Source organism: Nomia melanderi, chromosome 13 (genome assembly GCF_051020985.1).
Source record: "Nomia melanderi isolate GNS246 chromosome 13, iyNomMela1, whole genome shotgun sequence".
NCBI classification, from domain to species: Eukaryota; Metazoa; Arthropoda; class Insecta; order Hymenoptera; family Halictidae; genus Nomia; species Nomia melanderi.
Window position 1 is genome coordinate 599,957 of NC_135011.1, and position 24,336 is coordinate 624,292.

Consider the following 24,336-nt stretch of genomic DNA (forward strand, 5'->3'; position numbering starts at 1 on the left):
TATAAGCGTTCTAAGGGTAAGATGTATATGGTCTAATAATGAAGTACTTTTTCCGTATTAATTTTAAGGATAATGTACCTTTACTGTAAGTATTTGTTATAAATATATGTCTCAGTATATTATAAAAAGATTATCAATGTAAGTTTGTGCCGATCTCTAGTAGTAGTCAGGTACTGGAGCACAGGCTATTTTCACAAAGTCTTCGTATTTAACGTGTCCATTTGGGGAAACATTTGCTTCTCGAAAGATTTGTTCCACTGTAACACAGTTGCATTGGTTATTAATGCTGATTATTTGGATATATTGTTTATCTTGAACAATATACACAACCTTCTTTATTACTCAATTGTTCACCCCAATGAAGCAACATGTGGGCTAATTGCCGAGCAGGTATAGTGCCGTTTCTAGACTTGTCCGCAGCTTGGAAGGCTTGTATCACTTCTTTAGGAAGATCCTCTGCCCTTGTCTGTAGATGCATTACTTCTAAGAAGTCGGCAAATGACATCTTTCCACCTGGGAACCAAAGAACCCTTGCTTTAGTTGTGTTCCATAATTGTAAGTCATTTCGTATGGATTATACCTTTGTCCTTTAAATATTTATTTAATTCCGCTATAGTAGGGCTCAATCCCAATGATCTCATAATGATCGTGAGCTCGTCCAGGGTGCGTATATGACCATTTCTCGCGAACAAGTAAAAGCATTCTCTGAACTCTGCAAAATGTTTCCTTCATCAGTCATACAGAACTAGATTCGTAAGAATATGAGAAAACGTACCATCTATATCTTCTTCCCGAAAATAACGAGCCTAAAATACAAATTAAATTAGAGCGCATTAAAAATGATGGTATACCGAGTGAACGATAATTCTGTATCCTAGGAATGACTACTGCGTCGTAGTAATCACTGATTGAGCAAGCGATCCGAGCATAGTTACCATAATCGAATAATTATTACAAAACACTTGTTACAATTTCCAGTTTCACTCTCTACCTGTTGTTTACGTGTCAAATAACGTTACCTCAGGTAACGATAGGTGTGCAGGATCATTTTCCCCCACCCTGATCCTCTGTTGTTGTATGGGGGCGACATCTACCAGTGCGACGTGCACTACGTCGCAATAATCATTTACCACCCGCAATCGATCAATCTTAACTTAACTTTCGATTAACGAAAACATTAATTCCATTAAATAAACTGTACGCGTTAATTTAATTTAAAATCATATTACAACTTTCGAATTTCATTTTATTTCAGTTACAAAGGTACTGCGTCGTTTCCGTTTGCTTCTGTACCTAAGAACCGGAAGTTCCTGTGCCCTGCGTTTTCCCTCCATTTTCCCTCCATTCCGTTGTAAGCTGCGATCCCCAGGCGATCTTCCGCGGAGCGTAAGCGTTAATTCAATCACGAAGTCTGTACACGTTAATTGAATTTCAGCACGTTACGACATTCAAATTGAATTTTCTTCCAGTTATTACGACACATCGACGTTCCTACTTTCCGTTTCTCCTTCGTTCCGCAATTGGATTCAGGTACACAGATACTCTTTAACCAAACAAACCGAAATCGAATCAAACGCGCTGAATACCTAAAAAGATTATTCCATCCGAACCCAGAATCGATACTCGTTAATCCCAAAGCCCTAAATCCATTGAATTTTAGAGATCATCCAATTACACCATGGGACGCGTTCATCGATATTCCTTTGCGTTCCCCGCGATTCCAACCTCTGCTGTAAGTACTCATTTACCTGCACGTACAAAATGCTCCAACAAAACAGAACAGACAAGCAACAGTTAACAAAAGCAACATTCTGAATCATCAGAACCCAACAAAGAGACCATCCGATACACGAAGACAGAGTCCCGGACGAGATGCCTTGCCAACGGAATTTGCATCGTTGGATTAAAATCCGGGTGTCCGTGCAGCGTGCCGGATGACTCCAAGGTATAAGGTAGCAAAGGACGTGCACGGTAAAGAAAGAGAGAGAGAAAGAGAAAGAGTCAAAGAGAGTGCGTGAGAGAGTGGGAGAGTGCTATCGCTATCCCTTCGATCGCCCTTCCGCTTCGGGAGCGCACCTTTCCTTCGACCGACGGCTAAGGTCAAGTTACACGTGTAGGTGGAGGGGCGGCCGGTGAACGTAGGTGGGTGGTATGGTCTGGAAGGGATGATGGGAGACGCTATGGTGGTGGTGGGACGTGGCAGAGTATTGGAAAGCGTCGGGCATCCATGGGCGCCGGGAGGAAAGGGTCTCTGGAATCGAGGAGAGAGAGAGATCGGCGCCGGGTCGAGGGTAGAGGGCCAGACGAGGACGGTCTGCGAGTTGATAAAACGCCGGGGTCGGGCGAGAGGGGGTGCAGCGCACAGCTGGGTCGAAGGCGAGGACTGGTAGGGGAAGTCGTTGTCCTCGGAGAGCGTTGGTTCGCGCGAGTCACGAGTGATCCCGTCAGTGCGACGCGGAACGCGTTCCTGGTCGGGTTTCTTGCTCGTGGGGACGCTCGGTTGGACCGTTTCTGTTGGTTCCGTCTCTCTGTTTGGCAGTGGATCGGCTCCGTTCGACCGCGAGTACACGTACAAGCGTACCGTCCTCTTCTGACCGGTGCAGAGACCACGTTGCGCGACAGGGGACGAGCCTGCCTCTCTTCACTCTCTTTCTCTCTTTCCCTCTGTCGAGCCGTGTGCGTGCGGTTGCCACAGTGTGCCTGGCTGCGTCTCTATCTGTTCTCTTTCTCCGTAGAGGTGTGCGCGTGAATAGGGTGCGTGCGTAGAAGTTGGTGGTAGTGCGACAGAATGCGGTACAACGACCGCATAAATGAGTAATCGAGCGAGAACCGGTCGGAAGGACGAGGATCCCGGCGGAAAGGACGCTAGCCCGTCGCAGGACTCGAGCCGCTGTGCATAGGTAGGTGTCGGACGGTATATACGCGAGAGAGTCGGCGAGCACGCGCAATATTCTACGTGTGCAAGCAGCCTCGCATCTCCCTCTTCGCCTCTCTGTCGCCTCCGGTTTTTTCATCTCTGTCTACGTCCTGTGATCCTTTTCGTCGGGACCAGGGTACACTGTTACGTTGGCTCGCTTCTCCTCGTCGTTGCATACCTTTTTCTTAGTCTCCGGCGAGTCTCTACGGTTTCAACACCTCTCTGTCTCGGCGAGCGCTCTCTTGTAGATACGTATACCTGTCGAAGGGAATGGTAAGTCGCCAGAGAACCATGCCAGATTTCTCTCTTTCTCTCCGTCTCGCTCTTTCCATCTTTCTCCGCCTCTACCTTTCTCTCGCGCTGTCTCTACGGCCACCGAGCCACCTTAGGGTACGTTTACACTGATGAATCGTTTGAAACCCGCTGGCAACCCTTGACCCGCTAACTCGGGAGGATGAGTTAATTCGTCGCGTGCGGGTCAGGTATCGTCTAATGATCTTTCGTCTTGATGCTCGTTCGAGCGTGGCTTCTTTGATGATAGCGATTAGTTAAAAGATCACGTTTCAATGTACCGATTGTTTCGCTAAAGGTGAATTTTCTGTTCTCCTTACAGCGATCGTATAGTCAGAAGTAGACTGGAGATTTTTATAAGATAACATTCTATTTAATTAAACGCGTCGCTGTTCTTACTTCAATTGTAACGCACCGGGACCATTAACAATGGAAGCTAAGTAACGTTGAACTTCAGTCTTTATAGAAATTCGACTTTTCCATGGAGATCCGCAGTCTGGGGAGACGTGATCGATAACGCCTCGGGCACCGCGATGCAATTAAATCTTCGGGCGAACAAAGGGGAGAGGAGAAATTATTCACCCGGTGAAAAAGGGGCTGATTTTAAGGGTGTCGAGGCCTCGCGATCCGTCGCGATACGAATTCACACGCGAGTTCGCGGGTGGAAGCTCGAAAGCGCTCACGTGCGTTCGTACAGGGTGTACCGATAAGCGTCGACTGTTCTATTCAGAAGAACACGCCTAGGTTAATTAACACTGGAACTACCGAGCATTTAATACGGTTAATATGTAATCCATGTGAAAATTATAATAGATTATTTTTAGTTCCATCAGATACTCATTGTTACTAGTCAAGCGAAACTAGTTTTCAAGTCATTTGGAATATTCAGTACCTTTAATCTTACGTTGAAAAGTACGGTACGCAGTCTTAATCTAGCGATAATAATTCACATCCGAAGACACGTTAGCCTTTCTCGAGTCGAACAAGGCAGGAGGATGCTCCGAACGTTCGAGCGGAGGCGTGCCACGCGCGTATTATAATTCTTACGTAACCCGGCACCGTTATATCGCCCCGGGGTTACGAAACTATAAACATTACTCCCGAACATTAAACTTTCCACGTAAGCAACTCGAATCCGCGAGGTACTCGCCGGTCAGTGCCCAAGATGCAAACACTGTAAACCCGCCCTTAACACGTTCGCGCGATCCACCAGCACGAACGCGTTCCGAACTTCTCGTTCCCTCGTTCTCCACACACTGTTCCACCTGTTACCGTCCGTTGCACGAGAGTTGGCGGTTTGGCTTCGCTAGACATCATTCGTTTTTCTCATCCGATGTTCAATATTAATTGAATCGCTCAGAAACCAATGTAGTTGAGTCGATCTTTCGATATTTTCTGATTTCTCTGCATTTTCGTGGAATAAATAATATTCTTTGTAGCTATTAATTAAATATTCTTTCCATAGCTTTTGAATGTGTTGCATAATAATTTAGGCGATGCATTGAAAAATATTTTCTCAATTTCCCTTCTCTGAGCTTAACCCTTTGCACTCGAGAGGCGCCTTTCAGTCGCCATTTGATTTGACCCATGGGAATGATAAAATTTAGAATTCAATATTAAATTTTTAATGCATCGACACATGGAACATCGAAATAAAATAGTTCTGTTACTTAATTTACGCATATTTCACCAGAAAATAATGAACATTTGTCGAGAAAAATATTCTCGAGTGCAAAGGGTCAACGTTGGCTTCCGAGCGACTCGATTCCTCGATGCGATTACCCAAGGGCCAACCCCTTTTACCTCTGTACCATGTCGAGTGCCAACTCTCGCGCAACGGCCGGCACTTACCGTTGTTTTTATTATTTTCGCGACACCGCGAGCGCGTGAAATGCATCTCCGAGGGGAGGGCTCTCCTGCGCGCGACGTTTCTCGCTTTCCCCTTTCGTTTTTCCTGTTCCCTTCAACCCTTCCGGCGAACGAAGGCGACCGTGAAACCCGTTTCCCGGCGGCGCAGCCGAGCGACGATTTAAAGAGGATTTAACTGATCGCAGGATTTACACACGTGACACGCACAACAGGTAATCGATCCCCGTGGTCTCGTTGCGTCCCGTTTATACGAGTGCACGGTGCCGCGAGCTCGCCGCGGCCCGTGGACTTTTAGGGACCATTTTGTCGGCCGGCTGCAGGTGGAACCGGAGGACAGACGGTGGACCGTTGTTTCGCGATGATCGATAAAGTTCCATTTAGGCAGTAGTTATTTAATTTCATTGAACGCTTCCGGTTGATTTAGCGCCGTGCAGCGGCTAGTTAAATTCGAGGTAATTACCATTCCCGGTTCCAGGCTTCCACGGGTTACTCGCCTCGTGGTTTAACGGGATGTTTCAAAATTTGTAACGAGACTCGTTTGAAATATTAACGCGTAATCCGTTAGTTTTCAGTACGAGAGAACTCAGAGGTTTGAAATTTGTAACGTTTCGAATGTTCAATGCAGAAGTGCAGGGATTGATTTCGAAGTTCCTCGCGAAAGCACCGTTACCATCGTAATAATGGCGAAATGAGATTGAAATCGGTCGTTTCGACCTGTCTGGTAGTTCCACTGTTAATACAGCGACATTAACGCTCGAGCGCGAAGGATCGAATTGAAAGATAAAGACGCTGTAATTTTATGGAAGATCTGCCGTCTGGAGTCGGGTCGAAAGAGTTGTTAGGGGTCGGGAGGAATCGATGCGAGGGGGGTCGGTCAAAGGGATCGCGAGTACGGTTATCTGCGTGGGAAATTGCGAAAGTTGGTAGCGAGAGTTTAATTGTCGTTTAACGGGAAAAGCGAGCGTTAAACGGGCCGGGTATCGGGTCGGCGCGTGCAACGAGCGTTGCACAAGGATGCTTATCTGCGTGAAAGTTACATTATAATAAAAAGAAAAACGCCGGGGAAAAAGAGGTCCGACCGCTGGACTCGGTTAGGAGCGCGGAAAAGGGACGCGGGTTCGTTTGTTGTTCTAAGGAGGTCTCGCGCGCCGCGGGCGCAAAAAGGAGCTTCAAGACTCATTAGCGTTATCGGCCGATGAACTTCCCGGCGGAACCGTGTGTAATTGCCGCGCGTTCGTGTCCGGTCTGAGCGACGGAAGCGTGTTGCGGCTGCCAGCGGAGTCATGCAGATTGCAAATCAGTTTTCGGAGTTTACGTTGCTTCTTAATTGAGCATCGGTGCCTCGGTTATCTCCGAGTATGTTCCGGTCAAAGTTCATCTCGCGGAACATTCGTTCGGTATTAGATATTCGAGTTGGAAAGGTCGTTCCTCGTGTTTCAAATGTTCGACCCATCGAGATACCGATGTTTCGAATTTTTAATCTCTCGAGGATCCGAATTTTCCGTGTTACGAATTGTTAAACCTTCAACCTTTCGAACGCTCGAGGTCCTGAAACCGACAGGCGTTTAGGAAGCAACGCAAACTGAATTGATTCACAAGGAAATGAAGTTCTTAGTCGGTAAATTTCTCGATCCGGACCAGTGAATCGTTACGGGGCTCGCCGGGACGAATCGCGAGCAGCGTTCCGTTAATTCGCGACCCATCGACTCACGACGGATCCGGGGATCAATAATCGGTCCCGATAATCGTGACGCGCGGCGAACGTTGTCTAATTAGCGATTCCGAGCCGGAATTCTGTTCCTATTCATGTTTCGCGCGATTAGCGATCGTTATTCGAAGAAACCCATTGTGAAATTTATTGAACCGTACACTGTTGCAATGCTCTGCCTCTACGGGTAGATTGAAGATCTCTATGCAAATCGTTCGATTCGAACGCGAATCCGGCGAATCCTCGTGATTCCTGTTAAGGATGTCGGGCCATTGGACGAATGCAAGTAGAATCTGATGGAATACTGATCGAGGTATTCATTTTCTTTAATATTCCCCGAAACTGAGAGTCCTTATAAGCGTATAATGGCCGCAAACTTATTTCCAATGATTTCTTCTCTATTTTATTCAGAAAATTTAATTTGCTGTTCTTTCAATATTTCATTTTATTTTATATTTTCCTCCTAGTTATTTTTTTCGCTTTTGTTACTATCACTCATATATGAATCTAATGTCTACCACAAAATTATTAGATATTAATATTTATCATGTTTACTCCTCAAAAAAGCTGGGAAACCTTACGAAACCGAGCACCATCCGAAACTATCATCTGAAACTTGAAAAAAGCCGTAACAGAACCGCGATCGATCGTAATTCTCTGGATCCCCGTGCAAACGTTATTGTTCCCCGTGTACTCTGAATTAGCTGTTCTTACGGGTCGCGACTTCCGGCGAGTTTAAATTACCGATGCCGTTGCGCGTTGCAAATTAATAACCCTCCCACGGCGTAATCCCGCTGCGCGCAGGGCTGCGAGTCTCGTTCAGAATTTCCCGAGTGATGTTCGGTCACCGATCACCGTGGACCGCGAATTAAATAAACCGTGCAGCTGCCTTTAACCCTTCACCGGCGAGTTGAATTTCAAATTGCCCATTCTTTCCACGATCGCGCTGCGCAATTCCAGGCTTTATTCCCGAGCGTTCCGGGTGAAATTAATCGGAAATATTAAAATTTCATTTCCATCGAATTCAGGAGTTTCATTAAAGGCTGGGAATTTCAGACCTTTCGGTAGTTAACCTGTGAATTTTACATATTCCGGTGTCAGGGCAATTTGTAGATTTTTCGTCGTCATTAAGGAACCTTAGCTTTCGAGTAGCTCGAAGGAAAAATCGATCTTCCCCAAAATTTCCCTGAGAACACACCCTCGAACGCCTCTGACTACAAGTTTTAGCTGAAAACTCGCAGTTTCCTCCGTTCCTCTCTCCGGAGTAATTGCTTTACGAGTCCGCGCGCATTACGCAAAACGTGTTTCGCCTTGTGTGCGGCTTGTTACGGACACGCCGTACCCCGTGTAACGGTTCAGCGAGGCTCGGCCGATGGAAAATTGTCGGAACACCGTGTAGAACCATCGATCGCGGCGCGCGCTGAGAAAACATCGATGCTTTCGCGGGCAGAAATCAATTTGTTCGCTTCTTGAGGCAATGAAATCGTTCGATTAATCGCGAATAAAGTATCCGTTAATAACTGACATAGATTCCTTTAAAAAACATTTCCTCAATTTCTGTTTTCTGACTCAAATATTAATAGCGAATATGTAAGAATAAATTAGTCTCGACGAGTATAATAGCAGTAACCTTTAATTGCCACGAGCAACACTGTACAACAGAATCATCATGTTTCTGCGAAAGTATCGAAGAATATTGCACCGCTGCTGGATCAATTCATTTTCACTCGTCGAAACGTTAGACGAGCGATCTTTGCACGTTGCGCGGCGATCGGCAACGTCGTACTACGCCGATTCGACGAACTTTTCCGCGTTTCCTGCGGTTTCGGCCCGTTTCCACGGAATAGGATCACGTCCGTCGAATCTCGACGGAATCCCGGAATTCCAGCCGGTCGAAACAGCGAACGGCGAATGGAGCTCTGCGGCTTTCTGCCTCCATATTCCCTAATTGACCTCGGTTGCGCCAGACCGAGCCGCCGCGGCTTCAACTTCGGAGTCCTCGGCCGCGATGGAACCATTACTGCTTTTTCGATTTCTTTTTTCCTCTTTCCGTCTATCTCAGTTTATATTTTTCGGGTTTCTTGGATCATTTATATCGAATCATTTTTTTCGGGGATCTCGAAGCTCCGAGTATTTTTCATTTTTAAATCTGCCAAGTTCGAAGGTTTCTGATTTGTATTCTGTAATTGCGAAAGTGAAAGATTTGACGAGAATTGAGATTCTATGATTGATTTCTAAATAGGGAAAGACACGGTTATAACGAGGATACCTGTTAGCTGTTACATAGTTGGGTTATTCTCGACTATCCGTGAGACATTTATTATTTATAGATCGGAGACTGATATATCCACAGACATTTCCTTCTGTTATAATTGATTAACCAATTGCAGAAACGGTTGTTAGACTGTCAATTAGGACAGACGTGTCAGACTGTTTTTTGGCTGTCGATCTTCTGAAGCACCACTTCGGATGTGCTCGATTTGTAACGTTATTAACCCTCCTGCTCAAAATAGTTTTAACCGCGGAAATTAATCATCGTTGGCATTTTTCGGTGTATTTACATAAATCGAAGGTCAAACTGTTTTATTCAAACATTCTATTCCTTCCGAACTGTTTTATTTTTACCCGAATATCCAAAGTACGAACTTATTACACGAAATTTGATATCGAACGCGAAACTAATAATTTCCCCGAGTCAAACCGACTGGCAACTGAAAGTCGTCTCCCGAGTGCAAAGAGTTAATTAACGTCTCTCCCGGGGCGCATAAAATTCCTAGTCTGTTTATTAATACTCCTACTTTCTCTTTTGCAGCATTTTCAACAACATTTCATTGTTTCTAATTATTACTCGCGTTCCCCCGGGCAAACAATTTCCGGCTGCGTTTCGTCTGCAGTCGTAAATGTTCAATTGAACCTGACGAATCCAAGTGTTGCTTTTCTTTGAAATCCAAATTATTTTTCTGTTACCAATCGTCAACTTTTGGAGCAAACGTAGACAAGTAAGCATCGGAAATTCTTCTTTCCCGAATAAATCGTTAACGATAAAATGGCTGAATCAATCGGAGAGCCGAGAGTCACCTTTCGACTGCGGAGGGTTAGATTCTAATTGAATGGAATAACGTCGATGCAAGGCTCAGAGTGAAAAGCCGGGAACAGTCGGGGCCGCAACGGGTTAAACGTCCCGCGGGGATTTTTCTATTCGGCGAATCTGTTCGATCCTCCTTTCGCTGATCTCTCCGAGAACCGGAATGATAAACACGCGAGCGAACAGCGCCGACACGAATTCTTCTCCTGGCGCGAACACATCGATACCGTTACCGGTCCGCTGTTCGATTGCTCGCCGGTCACCGGGCGACCCGGTTTTTTCCTCGGAATCGTTCGTTTTTGCCGTTTTATCCGTATCCTTCGCGAACGGAAAGACGTTTGCCGTGTTTTGTCATTTATTTCGAAAGTAAAACGCTCGGAATAAGAAAGTAACTTTCGAAAGTAGTCATGGCTGATTTTACACTTGACCGTTCGAGTTGTTGATACCTGGATATTAGAGTTAGTATGTTAAGCAGCGTAATTGCATGCGCCGCCGATTAACAGTTATGGAAAGTAACTGGTAATCTGTTCATCTCGGGAACTAGGTAATCTGTAATCCATTCGCTCCGTAGCTTAAATAACTCCTAATCCGTTCGACTTGTAAACTAACTTACTTATCGTTCTACTCCTAACCCATTCAGCTTGTAATTCAATCGACATCCGGTACAAGAAACCGAGTTATAATCTATATTCGTCACAGAAACCTATCGAAATCAGTCTCGAATTACCGAATGCCGCAAACATGTCCGCGAGGCTGATCCAGATTCGATTCAAAATTGACCCAGGAAAATATGTAATTCGACGAAAGAGTCAGCGAACCGAGGAATAGTTCGGCGTGCGTGTTAGTCGGCGCGATTCGCGCATCCTGTGCTCGTCGCTCCATTGTTCTTGGACGCGCGGAGGCGTGCACCGGGGAGAGTCGCTCGCTCTCGAGTCACGGAGAAACGGGAAAGAGGACACGGAGGCGTATCGTCGCGGTTCTACGTGGGACGATTATCATTCGCGGATTGTCGTTGCGTCTCCCTCGCCTCGCGAACAACGCGATTTCTCAAAATTGCCGTCGCGGAGACGCTGCCTCGAATTTCTCCCTTTAGTTTAGCTCCTTTATTTCTTTCTTCTTGTTATTTCACTTTGCCTGTTTCCCTCTGTTTCCTCTCGTTCCTACTTTTCCGCTCCTTTCCACGAGTTGTTGACGTCTGGAGTTAGCGTGTTAGCGTAATTGACCGTTGCCGCGTAGATCATTGATTAACAGTTATAGAAAGCAGCTTCTAATCTGTTCGACTTGTAATCTAACCCGTATTTTCACCTCTCTTCCGTTTCTTTTTTGTCCGCGCTCGCGCGTTTCCTTCTTCCTTTCTTATTTCTCCCCTTTGCCGTCCCTCGCTTCCTCTCGTCTCCTTCGAGAAAATTCCGTCAGCGCCGCAGAACGCGGATCACGTGCGCGAGACTGATGATCGCGGTGGATCCGTGCGCGAGCTGCCACACGCTCGCCGAATAAAAAGCGAATCCTCGGTGCGGCAACGGTAGGCCGAGCTCTCGCCGAGAAACGGAAAGCCGGTCGGTCGGGGGTCCGAGCCGGTTACACGGTCATCTAGTTTCTCCCCCCGTGTGCCGTGCGTTTCCTGTTTGTTTCCTTGATCATCGCGCGGCCTAATTGCTTGCCCCGGGGATCGCGGCTCTTAATGGCTCACGCTCCGCTTAAGTCGCACTTTTATCTTCTCCCTCGCATCGAAAGAGGATTCCGATGATCTTGCTTCGTTCCGTTGCACTTTCGTTTTGCTCGTTGCTTTTGTGCTCCGGTGACTCTGAACCGAACCTGCCAACTGTTCAAAGCGGACTCGATCCTCTGTAGTTTGATGTGTTCTTTGATTCCTCGGTTTAAACCTTGCGCCGCCGTTGTTTCGTTCGAATGAAATTCAATCTGCTAGTTTAATAACTGATCGGATCACGTTTCAGAGGCATTCAATGTGTAGCTTCGTATCCGTGAATGTGATATCGATAATTGCAATTGAATGATTTCTTGTGTACTTTGAGTATCTTTATATTAACTTTGTAGCTTCTAAACACGGTGGAATGTATTGGTTGAAATAGAAATAACAGCTTCGAGATGACACACGAAAGAAGTTCCAAAGATCCGTGTCGAAACGATGCCTGAAGTAGGCGTGACTCGATCGAAGCGCGTTTCACGGTTGGCAATCGTTTTTCGCACGATATCCCGCCGATTTTCCGTGCAGAACGTTCCGAAAAATTTCCCGTCGCGTTGCAGGAAATCGCGCCGCTTTCCGCGAATGGAAAGGAGAGAGGGAACGCCGGCAAATTGCTCGTTTCGGTTACACGCGGCTCGCAGCGTCGTTGAATGGAAGCGACTAGCTGGAAGCCGGCTAGGAAAAAGCGAGAATCAACCCGTTGTAGCCGCGCGAGCTGTTATACAGCCCCTCGATATCGTTTTTTCCATGGACACCGGGTTGGAAGTTCGCCGCTGTGCGCGTGCACGAGGCGTGTAGGTGCATAGGACGCGACGCCATCATTAGAAGAAGCAGGAGGATGAAATGGGGAAAGAGAGCCCTTTCATTTCCTCGCGTTTCCGAAATTCGCGTTGCAGTTCGCGCGGAAGAGGGATGCAAAAAGTTGAAACGATATTTCAAAGAGACGTTTGCTTCTACATCGCGTAAACCGAGCAACAAGGTAGATCAGAGAAAGAAATCTGTTTCATTTCCCGGCGTTTTGAAAATTCGCGTCGCGTTTCACGCGAAAGAAAAGTTCAAAAATGTTTAAACGATATTTCAAACAAACGCTCCCTTCTGTATCGCGCAAAGTGAGCAATTGATCGTCGTTAAACCGTCGATATTTATATCAACGCGGATTTCCGCGAGATTGACGTGCAGATGATGGAAATCGCGCATCGACCGCGGCGCCAGTGGTTCTCATCCAGCCCGGCGAGCCGAAAAGTCGCTCGCCGGGGAGCGCGCGTAGAAACGGCGCGGCGATTGTTTTTCCTCGTTATTTTTCGATTCTCATTTATTCGAAGCCGTGTAATCTGCTCTGCAAACCCTGCTCCGCATTTCAAACAGAAAATAATCCCCCAGAAGAGAGGAAACGGAAGAGAGATTCCGTGGATTACGAGTTCGCCTCTCCATTAACTTTCAACGGATCGCTCTTCCTGCGTAAACAAACAAACAAATATCAATATCTGGAATCAATTCAAGGATGAAACTTCCGTCCAACATCAAGTACCGCGTAAACCCCAAGAAAAACACTCTAAACGAAACCCAAACGATCCGAATCTAATCTAGCATCCTCTGTTCCAGATCCTGACCGGTATCAATCGAAGACGACTCAACGAAAAAACAGGAAGCGGAAGACGACGACGAAGAAGAAGAAGAAGAGGAAGAAACAGCTATTCTCCTTATAACGAGTCGAAAGCCAACGGAAGAATCAAGAAGGGTGGAAAAGGCTGATCTCGAAGGAGGGTCGAAAGGTTGACCGACCCGCGGCAACGGAGAAAGGGGTTAAGGAGAGGACGTGGCGTGGAACCGTGTTCCCTGGCCAACGTGGAAGAGGAGGAGGAGGAGGCGTCGGCGGCGGCGAGAGGAGGCGGAGGGAAAACTGGGACCAAAGAGCGAGGAGGGGAAGAGATGAGCCTGTCGGGTGACTCGCGAGGCGAGCTGGTTGTCGGCTGCGCGACGAAAGCCAGATAGCGCCATTAGTCGTTGCTGGGCGACCGGTAGCCCCGAGCAGATGCCTGCTACGGCCCTGGCGATCGGCGACGAAGGCGACGAGGCCGAGGAGGAGGGCGACGGGGATAGCAGAGGGCAAAGAGCGATGCATCCCCCGACGTCGCAGCGCCGCGCACGTCGATCCTCGATCGGGAATCCCCTGATCGTCCTCCTGACGCTGGGATGCCTCTCGATCGCCCGCGCCTCGCCTCTTCATCCCATGCCGATGCTCCATGCAGGTGAGTCATTCGGTTCTTTGGATTCTGCGGAGGATTCGGGAATTCCCCGGTTAACGCTACGTTCACGGAACACGTCAACTCCACGCACCTTGAATTTTATGAAGACTCTTTGCTAAACGTTCACGTCGATTCCGATCGACGCAATTCGGCGAACGTATTTCCCAGTAATCCGTTTTCAATACTAGATTTACCGGGAAGGTCATTTTTTCATCCATTTAGTTTCATTTATAAGATCATTGTGTATAATTATGTCGTTCGTTAAGTTGATTTTTAAAGAAAACGTGATTTTGTTCATGGTCGGTGAACCTGGCGTTAAACATCCAGTCTCTAAGGATCAGAACCAGCGAACACTGATTGTTCCAGGAGCAATTAAATTGTTCAGTCCCATTGAAGCGTTGTAAACACAATAGGATTTCTTTTGCCACGTTTGTTGCTTACGTACGGGGATCGAGTATGCCTGCGTAACGGGTAGAGATCTCGAGTTTTCACGGGCTTCCAGTCGCACCGATAACGACTCCCGATGGAAGATCCGATGCGAGGAATCGGCTTTAAGTAGCTGGCGATTCGCCACGGGCCAAGGCGTCGATAAGCCTGCCTTGTTAATTAGATTATCGGACGACGTTGCGTCATTTGAAAGCCGTACGACGCGGAGTACAATCGCGGGACGTCTTTGTTTTGCTTTCATTAACTGTACATCGAGGCAATTTCTACGTTTGCACCTGCTCGATTATTATCGAGTTTCGGAAAATTTCAAGCACGATTGGAGTTCCAAGCTTCCATCGGCGTACAGTTGTTTCAATGAAAGCGGAGTGTTCTCAAGAAAACTCGAACGCATTAATAATTTAAGCAAGCAAAAAACTTAAGCAACGCCCGCGACCGACGCGAACGTGTGCTTTAATAGTCAACACTCTCTCGAGGCTTTGTCCCGGGCTGTACCCTTTGTTCTTGATCGGTGCTTACCGGGGAACAATAGGAACGCGACCCCGAATGGTACTCTAATTGTAAAGTACACGATACTCGCGCGATCCGCTCGCCTCGCTGTCTCTTCCGGTGACTTTCACCCCTTCGGCTCGATTCTCCTTCCGTTCGGTGCGTGGGCTGGACGTCCTGCCGCTCCTTTCGAGAATATTTAACGCGTACATTTTCTATCTAGACCCGCTAAATCTTTCCTTCCATCTCAACACCTTCGTTTCAAAAACGAAAAGCCGACGTTTACAAATACTTCTCTCGTTCACACGAGAGATCGGTAAAACGATGAAAATTCGAATCGACGATCAAGGCAGACAACGCGAAAATTGCGCAACGCAAAATCGTCGAAACAATCGCAGTAGACCAAGGTTTCCTAGACGATTTTCGCGCGAGCAGCCTTTGCAATTCCTTACATAATCCAACGCGAATTGCGATCTTGATAGCCGTCCGCGCTCGCGCTCGTTCAGCGATTATAAAACCGTCAAACTATCAGCCCGAAGGAAACGTGTAGCGCGATATTAATTTATCTCCCGCGCATTATAAACTCCGAGAATATAATTTCCCGCGTGAAACGGGGTTTACAGGTTTATAAAGCTTAACTGCCGTATAATAAGTGTGTCTTAACCGTGCGTCCGCGGCGTCGTTTTCGATCGCGCCGGCCGGCGAGCTAGTTAAACGCGTATCCGTTCTCTATTCTCTCGATCGAAGTTCCGCATCTTTTGTTCCACGAGTCGCGACAGTGAAAGTTCCTTCCCCACCCACGCCGGCGCCGAATTTTGCAAGAGCCCACGGAACTAGCCGAATACAGGGCGGTTTCTCTTCTGTCCCCTGTAAACAGAGAGAGGGAGATGATAGAGGAGTTTCGTTAACGAGCCCCGTAATTCGATATTTCGTGACGCAACGCGCGACAATGCGGCGGAAAGTAGCCTCGTTACGAGATATAAACTTGGACCCGGACGGCGACTTTTAACGAGGGTGGTTCACGGTTTCGTTTCCGGGCTCGTTACCGCGATTCCCCTCTGAAAATTTTGTGTGCGGAATAGGACGGGCTGCGCCGGTGCTGTGTTGCTGGATTCATTTGGAGTTCTAGAGGAATTTAGGGGTTTCTGGAATTGGCAGAATGGGAATTATCCTTTTCGAGGAATGTTTAGCGATGTAATAGTTTAACAGCGCGGAGCGTCGAGAATTTTAGAGACTGAACGCAAATGATTCTCTAACGAAGACACTGTTCCTCGTTTCAGGTATCACCCAGGGCTCGTACATCGGGTACTACTCGGTGGCCTCTTACGATACCGCGGCCTTGAGACACCACCGGAACCGGATGCGCCGCGATGTCAACGACGTCGTCGACAATCACCCTCTGCTGCTACACCTGAAGGCACTCGACAAGTAAGTTCCTCTCTCTCCCCTGAGGGAAAAGTTGATCGCGAGTCGGTGTCCCTTTTATTCCCCGTTTCCTCTCCGAGTTAAGATAGTTACTGTTGCTAACGGACGCTTTTGAAAACATTTTCTTCTATAAAGCTAGAATGTTTCCTGTCGTCACGAGGAAACTAGGTTTTCAGATTATTTCCACTTGGACGAATCTATAAAGGAAATCCAAATCAAACATGTCCAACACAATCTGGATCTTCGAGGCCTTCCAGCTATTTATATTGGTACTGTTTACTTTCGCCACTAAGCTCATGTACCATTTCACTATCGACAATGGAAGAAACGCAACGAAATCCATGCTACTTCAAGTGAAAATTTTATTTGAAGATAATGTTTGCTTTGATGGGTAATGGATAACATCGATTGTTGTCGAATTAGTCTAGAAACCTTCGTCACGAGTCTCATTGTACGGCAAGGATTAAGCCTAAGCAGTTAAGCCTAGAATATCATCGTTGGATTCCAGCAAATTGAATAAAAAGAAGTCTGAAAGTTCACGACAATACCACAGCGATTCATCGGCGAGAGGAGCTTCGGCAAATCCTCTGCGATTATTCCCTAGACCGCGTTAATCGGAACACGACTCCTGCGGGTTATCACGGGGATGTCCCGTAATCGTATCAGCCCGTACGCGCGAGCGTCGTGTCTGGTTAGGTCAATAGGCCTAGATCCAATTAAGGTCAAGTTCGTGTAGACGTTGGTGAACGGGTCCACGGTGTGCGTGCACGTCCGTGCCGGCGCTCACAGCGAGAGGGGTTGCGCTCGTGTGCGTAGCCTAGGTAGATTAATAGGGTTGCGCGGGATATACGCGGCACTACATCAAGCCGCGGAACAAAGCTCGCCCGACAGTCGAAAGCGATACAACGCACCGCTGGAGAATGCGGCCATTATGTCCTTTCATTTCCATACGCGATGGAAAATCACGTTACCCTTGTTTTTCCCGAATTTTCTGCTGCTCTTCGATTTTAGGGCGTTTAACGCTAGATCTATCGAACCCATCGGAACGACCGGTTTCAGTTCTCTTATTCAGTAATTATTGAGATCTTTAAAGTGTAAAATATCCAAATGGTTTGATAAATATCACTTGAATAATTACAATACGCGAACAGATCGACGTAATCTCCACCGTTTTTATGATTAGATGTTAATCGTATCGAAGACTCGGTAGCTTCAGCGTTAACAAAAATTGTCTTGCAAATTACAAGCTTCGCGTCAGCTAGATTTCCGGCTGAACAAACATTTGTCAACCGTTCAAGTAAGAGTTTCAAGTGCACGCGAATCCCTTTGACGAACCGCCATTTAAACGCGAAACGTTCGTTCCGGTTGTCTGCGATTCGCTAGACAACAAGCATTACAATCTTAAAGCCGTCTTCGATCGTCTTCGATCCTTTGCCCCGTCGAATCACCGTGAAACGCAGAAATCCTCCCCGGAATACCGAAGGCAGACGTGACGCGACGCGGGGACGCGTCTCTTTATGCAAATCGCTCGAATTCACGGCGGGCAATAAAATGTAAAGCAGCGCCGGGGGGACAGCCTCACCCCTTTTTCTCCTTCGACCCGTCCCCTCGTTGTTTCCGGGCCGATGCACCTGCCGCGAGCACCGCGAAGATAACGCCGCAGAAGGAGAAGCGGTATTCGCCCCGGCGACGAATTCAAATTAAATCCATAATTCCCGATGCCGCGCGGGTCCGGCTCGATCGAATTATCAAGAGAGCCCCGAAGTTTTCCGTGCGAATTGTTTGACTAATGGTTTCGCGTTTCGAACCTCGCCCCGCGATACGTCTGATTTCATTTCGAGATTGCTCGAGGTGAACGCGCCGCTCCATTCGGATGGAGATTGCTCGAAAGACTTTCTTGCGGTGCTCGTTGCGTAGGTTTGCTCGAGATTTCCGAGGAATTTTCGGTCGTCTCAGTTGATTGGCAAGTTTTTCTATGGAAATTCGATGGTTTGTTGGACGTTCCAGTTTCCTGGGGGATGGGGAACGATGTGTTTATAGTAACAATCGAATTCTATTGAAAGATACAGCTTCATTTGTGTTTTCTAAACAGTAATAACTCTATTATCCTTATATTTCATGCATCCAATAAATTCGATTCATTTGGTACGCTACTGAGAAAATTAATGTGTAAGTTTCTCTGAAAAATGGTGTCACCAAATTTGAACGACGAGGCAGCCAAAGTGTTAATCAATATCGAAACGAACGACGAACGCGTTGTAAAGTTTCAATTGATAAATCCGTTCGCCGCTTGCCTTCTTTATTAACCAGAGGCGATTTTAAAGTCAATTTCCCCGACGCTATACGCGAAAAAATTCCGTTGCGCGTTTCTCGCGGCGGATCGTCTATCTTCCAGGAAACGGCCCGTATAATTCACCGTGCTGCTTAAGCTCTGCTCTTTTCTTCTCTCTAAATAATATCCCCGCGACAATATCCTGTCGTCGGTGCGGCCGCGAACAACCTACGCGCGGAGCGGCGCGCTGAAATAAATGGGCACGCGTGAAACGTGAAACGGAACGAAACTTTGGGCGTTTAGCTTTTCGCCGAGCTCCGATCGATCGCTTTACTGTAAATGTTTGGCTGAAAGATTGAACAAGTTCGGGATGAGCCGACGTTGAACGGGGTAATTGGAAAATTGTAAATTGCTGTGTGCGGGAAACGTTGCGAAATTGCGAATTGGCGAATATCGAAGAATTCTGAAATTGCTAATCTACTAAATGGATCAGAATAATACTTCTCGCATCGATCAACCATCGATCTATCGCTTTATCCCAAAAGTTTCAAAATTATATTGAAGATCCACGATACAATGCAAGTAAACAGACGGACGCAACGTAAGCTCGAAATAACAATAGAAAAGTCCATGAGGTACTATAGTTCCCCCGCGTACGAGCTGCGTACAGGGGCGTAATTTTCCACGAGCACCCCTCGCGTTATTTAAGAACTCGGCCGACGAGGGTTGTTCTTTTACCGCCACGAACGCGAATCGCTCCTTCCGGTACATTTCTAACTGGCTTTCCACGACGCCCGGTGACCGCGTTCTCGAGCACGTATTCTTCTCCTTGGCGGCCGTCTTTTCCTTAGCCGTCTCCGAGGTAATGCCGTGGAATTACGGATGAATTTTCCCCGGTTCCGCAGGAAACCTGGGAAAGCGTTCTGTGGCCGAGCTTCCGTCCCTGATTTCTTATTTGACGTTTAGATACTGGCCGAGTATTCATCTCAGCGGTAGACTCGAACCTTTAGTCGTTGAATTTTCAAACTGCAAGTGTTAATAAAATAAGATTGAAGCGATTAGTAGAATGTCGAAGGATATTGTTGCCGCGGACATTTAGATTTGGGAACTTTTTGCTCCAGGGAGTCGATGCTTTGACGATCCCCAGAATTTGCAGTTTGAAAAACTTCGTTATTGGCGGGGGAAATCGACGACTGTTCTTTTATTCATTGTTTCCCGGATCAAAGGGAAACGTCTGATAAATTGTTCCTGTTTCGCGGTGACTTGGAACGATAGCCGACGCGAAATTCATTTTCGCAGGAGGATCGGGCAGCGGTAATCCCCGGCACGCCGGATTTTTCTCATAAACTTTTTACGTCGCGAGACACGCCACGGCGAATCCCGTGTAACGAATCCAATAACACGGCCGTCCGCGAATCCGATTTTCTCTGGGCCGGAACGGAAGAAGAGGGAAACAGAGAATCTAATAAATTCCGTGTATATTTATTCGTCGAACGCGATTCGCCTGGAACAACGTGACGCGGCGCTTTAACGCGGTGTCGCTGCCACGTACGGGGTGTATCCGTTGTTCCGGAGATTTGCCGGATACCAGTTTCGAATTTTTCGAGAAATTTTCTGACAATCGGTAATTCCAGAAACAATCGCAACTTCGACGTCATTTCCCACGGACAATGTTCTACAATCTGTACACGACAAAAAACTCGAGACAACACTTGTACGTCAATCACAAAGCGACCGAAGAAAAAAGCTAATTACATTCTACAGCTTGATCGATACAAAGCGGCTTTTGTTCGGGACATTCCTTTATATAACGAACAGGTTACACGTAGTTTAACTCGCCGGCCTGATATGTGACTCACCCTGTATACACATTCATGTATGCAAGAGAAACGCGTACGTGCGCGTGCGTGCGCGACGAATTTCCTTTTCCCCGTGATTGATGCTTCCATCGTGGGACGCTTAACCGACTCTCCCGGCGGCTGATTTTGATTGATCGATTTCGCGGCTATTTAACGAGCTCGTCGGCGAATCGACGCTCGCCGGGGATATATATTGTAAAAAACGAGCCGTCGTTTTTGCAATTCATATACGGGTCCGCGAGCGCGACATCTGCGCGCCCCTATACACGGGATATTCCAGCCGTAACACCGACGGCGAGGAAAATCCGACGTTGTTTTCATTCGCGAAATAACAGAAAAAAAAAGAAACGCTGGTCGATTCGCCGCTCGTATTTGACCTTTCATTCCGGTAATTGGTCCTTTCGGATTCTCCAAAATGAATACGAGGAATTTGCACGGGAAATCGGCCGGACACAATGGAATAGAGTTTTTTCCCTATGACTCGTCGCGCCGTGTCGGATCGATGGTTCCGATAATTGTTCGTCTAGCGGCGCGCTCGGATATCCCAGAGTTTTCAAATTTGGCAGGGTGAATTTACGGCGACCGCTGGGTCGAAAAGGTGGAATAAAGTTTCTTCCTGGGAGCTTCCGTTCCCGAGATAACCGGTTTTCAAAGCTCAGTCGTATTCGGTTTTAGTGGAAGGAGAAACGGCGAGCCACGGGCAGACACGCCGCTCCTTATCCGACGCGTCCATCGGACGATCGAATTCAATTATCTCGAAAACAGAGCGTCGTACGGAAAAAATGTATTCCGCGTTTTCGACGGAGATTTCCTCCATTCGTTTAATTGAATTTTTAATTATAGACCATTCGATCCCTTATTCCGTTTTGCACCGTTTCAACCGTTCTTCCGTTGCTCTGTTCTCTATCAACAAGATTCTATAAACTTATTTTAGAAGATTCCTCTGCAATAATGAACAGAATTGATCTGTGAACTTCCCGAATATCGAATAATACCTGCGAATACTCTTATTGATCACGGAATCGATCGGTTTAACCGATAATTCCTTTCGCGTGCGCGTATCGAGCTTTACAGTGTCGCGATTTTTCCGCGTGGAACATCGCGTTGCAGGAAACCCGCAGGATCGTTCGCGGCCACGCATATTCGGCTCGTTCCCTCGTTGGAACGCCTCCGTGCGAGCGACAGCGGTTCAACCTGTGCCTACACACACGCGGGAAGGAACTGGATCCCTCCGTGTCGCTATATTCGGAAGTCTCTCTCTCCGAGAGCAGAGGAATGCGATTGTGTACGCGCTTCTTAACCCTTTCCCGTCGAAGGTCGTACATACGCGGCGGAAAAGAATGTATCGCATCTATATTTCTACGGTGCGCGAGTGAGACATCACTGCCGTGGCAACAGGAACTGATCTTGGGAAAAGCAGACAGTTGCTTATGCACACGCAATTTCTATTTTTGAGACCTGTCCACTTTCAAAGAATGCTCTTGGTCGAGCAGAGCAGGGAGAAATATCGAGGAAATTATGGGGTTGGTGAATTAGTGAATTATTAAATTAAAGTACCAAAGAATTATTGAATGATAGTGTTAGAATTATAGAATTATAGAGACATGGAACTATAAAGTCAGAATTCTGGCACTACAGAGTAGAGTCACAAAGTTAGGAAAACTCGGGGAAAAATTCTACGGAGAACCCATCTACAAAGGGTTAACGGGGTCGAGTTTAATAGACGAAAGAGATATAATGTCGCAGGGGGGCGAAGAACAAAGAAGACGGTGCACCGTTATCGCCGGTATCGAATTATGAGAATAATTGCTGGCGTACAAGAGGCCAGAGAGGAAGAGCGAGGTACAAGGATCCGCGACTAATTGTTGCTCTCCCGGCGTTAATGCCTCCTGCGCTCTCCTCTCTTCTCCCGTTTATTTATGCTAATGCCGCGGTATTAAATTCTTTCCGCGAGACAAAGGAGCGAGGAGAGAGGATCCTCTTCTCGGTAACACTGTATTCGCGACTATTTTTCACGCGAAAAATCTGTTCGTGCTCGAATGGAAATTGCCCGCGCCACCGAAACGAACCGGTCCTTTTACGCACAGCAACGTTCGCTTTTTTTCTCCTGCATTCTGATTCTCTTTTTCCTCTTTTCCTCTTCTTGGCTCTGCGGTTGTCTTCCTCTTGTTTACTGTTTCTCCTTCAGTCGATCCCTCTTTTTCCCTTTGTCTCGACTTCTGCTTCTGTTTTCCTGCTTTGTTCTTTTCGGCTACTCTTTCTTTTTCTCTTTTCCTTTGGATGTTTTTTCTTGACTCTCTTCCTTGTTCTTCGACTCTTTCTCTTAGCTCATCTAACTTTCCACCGCCTCTCTGTCTTCAATGCTTTTACTCTCGGAATCTCCTCGCTGTTCCATTCAAATTTCTCCCATTCATTCAACTCGCATCCCATCTTTCCCATCTTTCCCATCTTTCCCATCTTCCCCTTTATCCTCCTCATTCTCCGCGAGTCCTCCCGCCCACGCCCCTCCCAATCCCTTTCAATCTGGCTTGGCCGCGAATCGAACTTCCGAAACGCAATTCGAACGATCCCCATCCCTCCCACTTGAACCTCGATTCGCCAATCTCGCGTAGCCGCCTAACGAGAATCGAAATCGTATCCGGCCAGATCAGAATATTTTGTCCGCGGTCCGGCTAATCCGTGTCTCCGGCCACCGTGAATTTAATTAAAGGTAATCCCATTTATCCCCCTCCCGTCCTAGAATCCGGGATTATACGGCGAGCGTACGCAATCGCGTTTCAATGTCACTCCGCGGCCGGCCGCTCGCTCGAATCCTTTCACGTCTCTAAATTTAATATGCCTCGTCTGCTCCTGCCTCTCTGTCTCTCTCTCTGGCCTGGTCTCATTGGTCCCACGGTTCGTCCGTCGACGAGTCGACGAGTCGCGTTTACCGGGTATCGTCCTTCGACCGGACGGGGAACGAGTCGCGCCGCGAAAACACCGGTAATCCCCCTTAATCGCCATGAGAACGCTCGACGGACGCGGTTTGTCGACGGAACGATCGCTGATTCACGGCGAACGGATCCTGACGGACGCACGTCGAGCGTGACACCGCTCGACGGGAGCCTCGAGGATGTCGGAAATCTTGGGAATTTTCAGATTTCAACGGCGATCGACGCGATTCCTTGGGAATCGATGGAGAACGACCGCTGTTTTCACGGTTTCTCGTGGGCTCCTCTGACACGTGTTTTTTCGGGTTTTCCACTAATGAAGAAGCTTAATTATCGCTGGTTTAGTTCTGATTTCTATCCTAGTATCCGCGGAAAGTGGAAAATGTCGATCGATACAGCTTCTGCATATTCTATCCATTTTATCAATCAGGAACCACATTCACAACTCATTTCTGCGCTGCCACTTCCCGTTCTCATCAAGGATTTCGCTGAAAATTTCCAGCATTCCATCGATAAAACCTGTTCGTAACGATGACTCTCGTTTGGTTGGGGTCAGCCGGCCCGTCCGTCGTTTCCGGATAATCCGTCAGACTGTCCGGTGCGTCGAGGTCGTCGAAACGTCGTCGTCGTGTCACAGCCGCGAGGTCGCCTGACGTCGGCCTTTCGAAGGCTTCCTCGACCTGTCCGTGATTCATCCTGTCTCAAACCGATCGTCTACCGACAACAGCCTCCTCGACGTCTTGTTCCCTCGCGAAACATCTTGATTTCACTGCCGAACGAACGACGTTCGAAATGTCGGGACTTTCCACGAAACAAAGGCGAAATCAAGAAGCACTTCGTCGATTCCGCCCCGCTAATCATCCCCTTTGCTCCGCGATATCCGATTATCGGCCTTCAGTGCGGCGATTGTTAGTACGCGAAGGACGGAAATCGATAATTAATCGGGAGCTGCACTCCGGAAAGCCACTTTGAACGGGTTGTCGTATCTTTCGCGCGTTGGAATGCCGAACACACGAGCCGCTCGCTGCTTTGTGCTTCGGCCCGCTCGCTTTGACGCGGGCCACAGTCGAGTCGTATCGGCTGCCGAAATCATCTT

General features: G+C 47.5%; 2 protein-coding genes and 1 long non-coding RNA gene across 5 annotated transcripts in view; 2 read left to right on the forward strand and 1 right to left on the reverse strand.

Moving 5' to 3' along the window:
• Nucleotides 1-57: 57 nt before the first annotated feature.
• LOC116431367 (calmodulin-like protein 4) lies at nucleotides 58-1,060 on the reverse strand. Its single transcript, XM_031986674.1, has 5 exons — nucleotides 936-1,060; nucleotides 776-806; nucleotides 581-712; nucleotides 331-513; nucleotides 58-257 (listed from the first exon to the last, which is right to left on the reverse strand). Exons 1-5 carry the CDS (start codon nucleotides 936-938, stop codon nucleotides 157-159), a joined length of 450 nt encoding a protein of 149 aa, XP_031842534.1. The 5' UTR covers nucleotides 939-1,060; the 3' UTR covers nucleotides 58-156.
• A 294-nt stretch (nucleotides 1,061-1,354) lies between these two features.
• On the forward strand, nucleotides 1,355-1,867 carry LOC143175239 (uncharacterized). Its single transcript, XR_012999979.1, has 3 exons — nucleotides 1,355-1,386; nucleotides 1,470-1,732; nucleotides 1,824-1,867. It is a non-coding gene; the product is annotated as an uncharacterized LOC143175239 (long non-coding RNA).
• A 356-nt stretch (nucleotides 1,868-2,223) lies between these two features.
• LOC116431352 (disintegrin and metalloproteinase domain-containing protein 10) overlaps nucleotides 2,224-24,336 on the forward strand; it is a 44,768-nt gene continuing 22,655 nt past the window's right edge. For 2 of the 3 annotated variants that reach the window (XM_031986630.2, XM_031986632.2), the window contains exons 1-3: nucleotides 2,224-2,900; nucleotides 13,178-13,824; nucleotides 16,035-16,182. In XM_031986630.2, the coding sequence (XP_031842490.1) occupies nucleotides 13,608-13,824; nucleotides 16,035-16,182 (365 nt within the window). In that variant the 5' untranslated portion in view covers nucleotides 2,224-2,900; nucleotides 13,178-13,607. Of the gene's footprint in view, nucleotides 2,901-3,041; nucleotides 3,191-13,177; nucleotides 13,825-16,034; nucleotides 16,183-24,336 lie in introns of those variants that run through there. The other variant, XM_031986631.2, reaches the window with a different exon arrangement.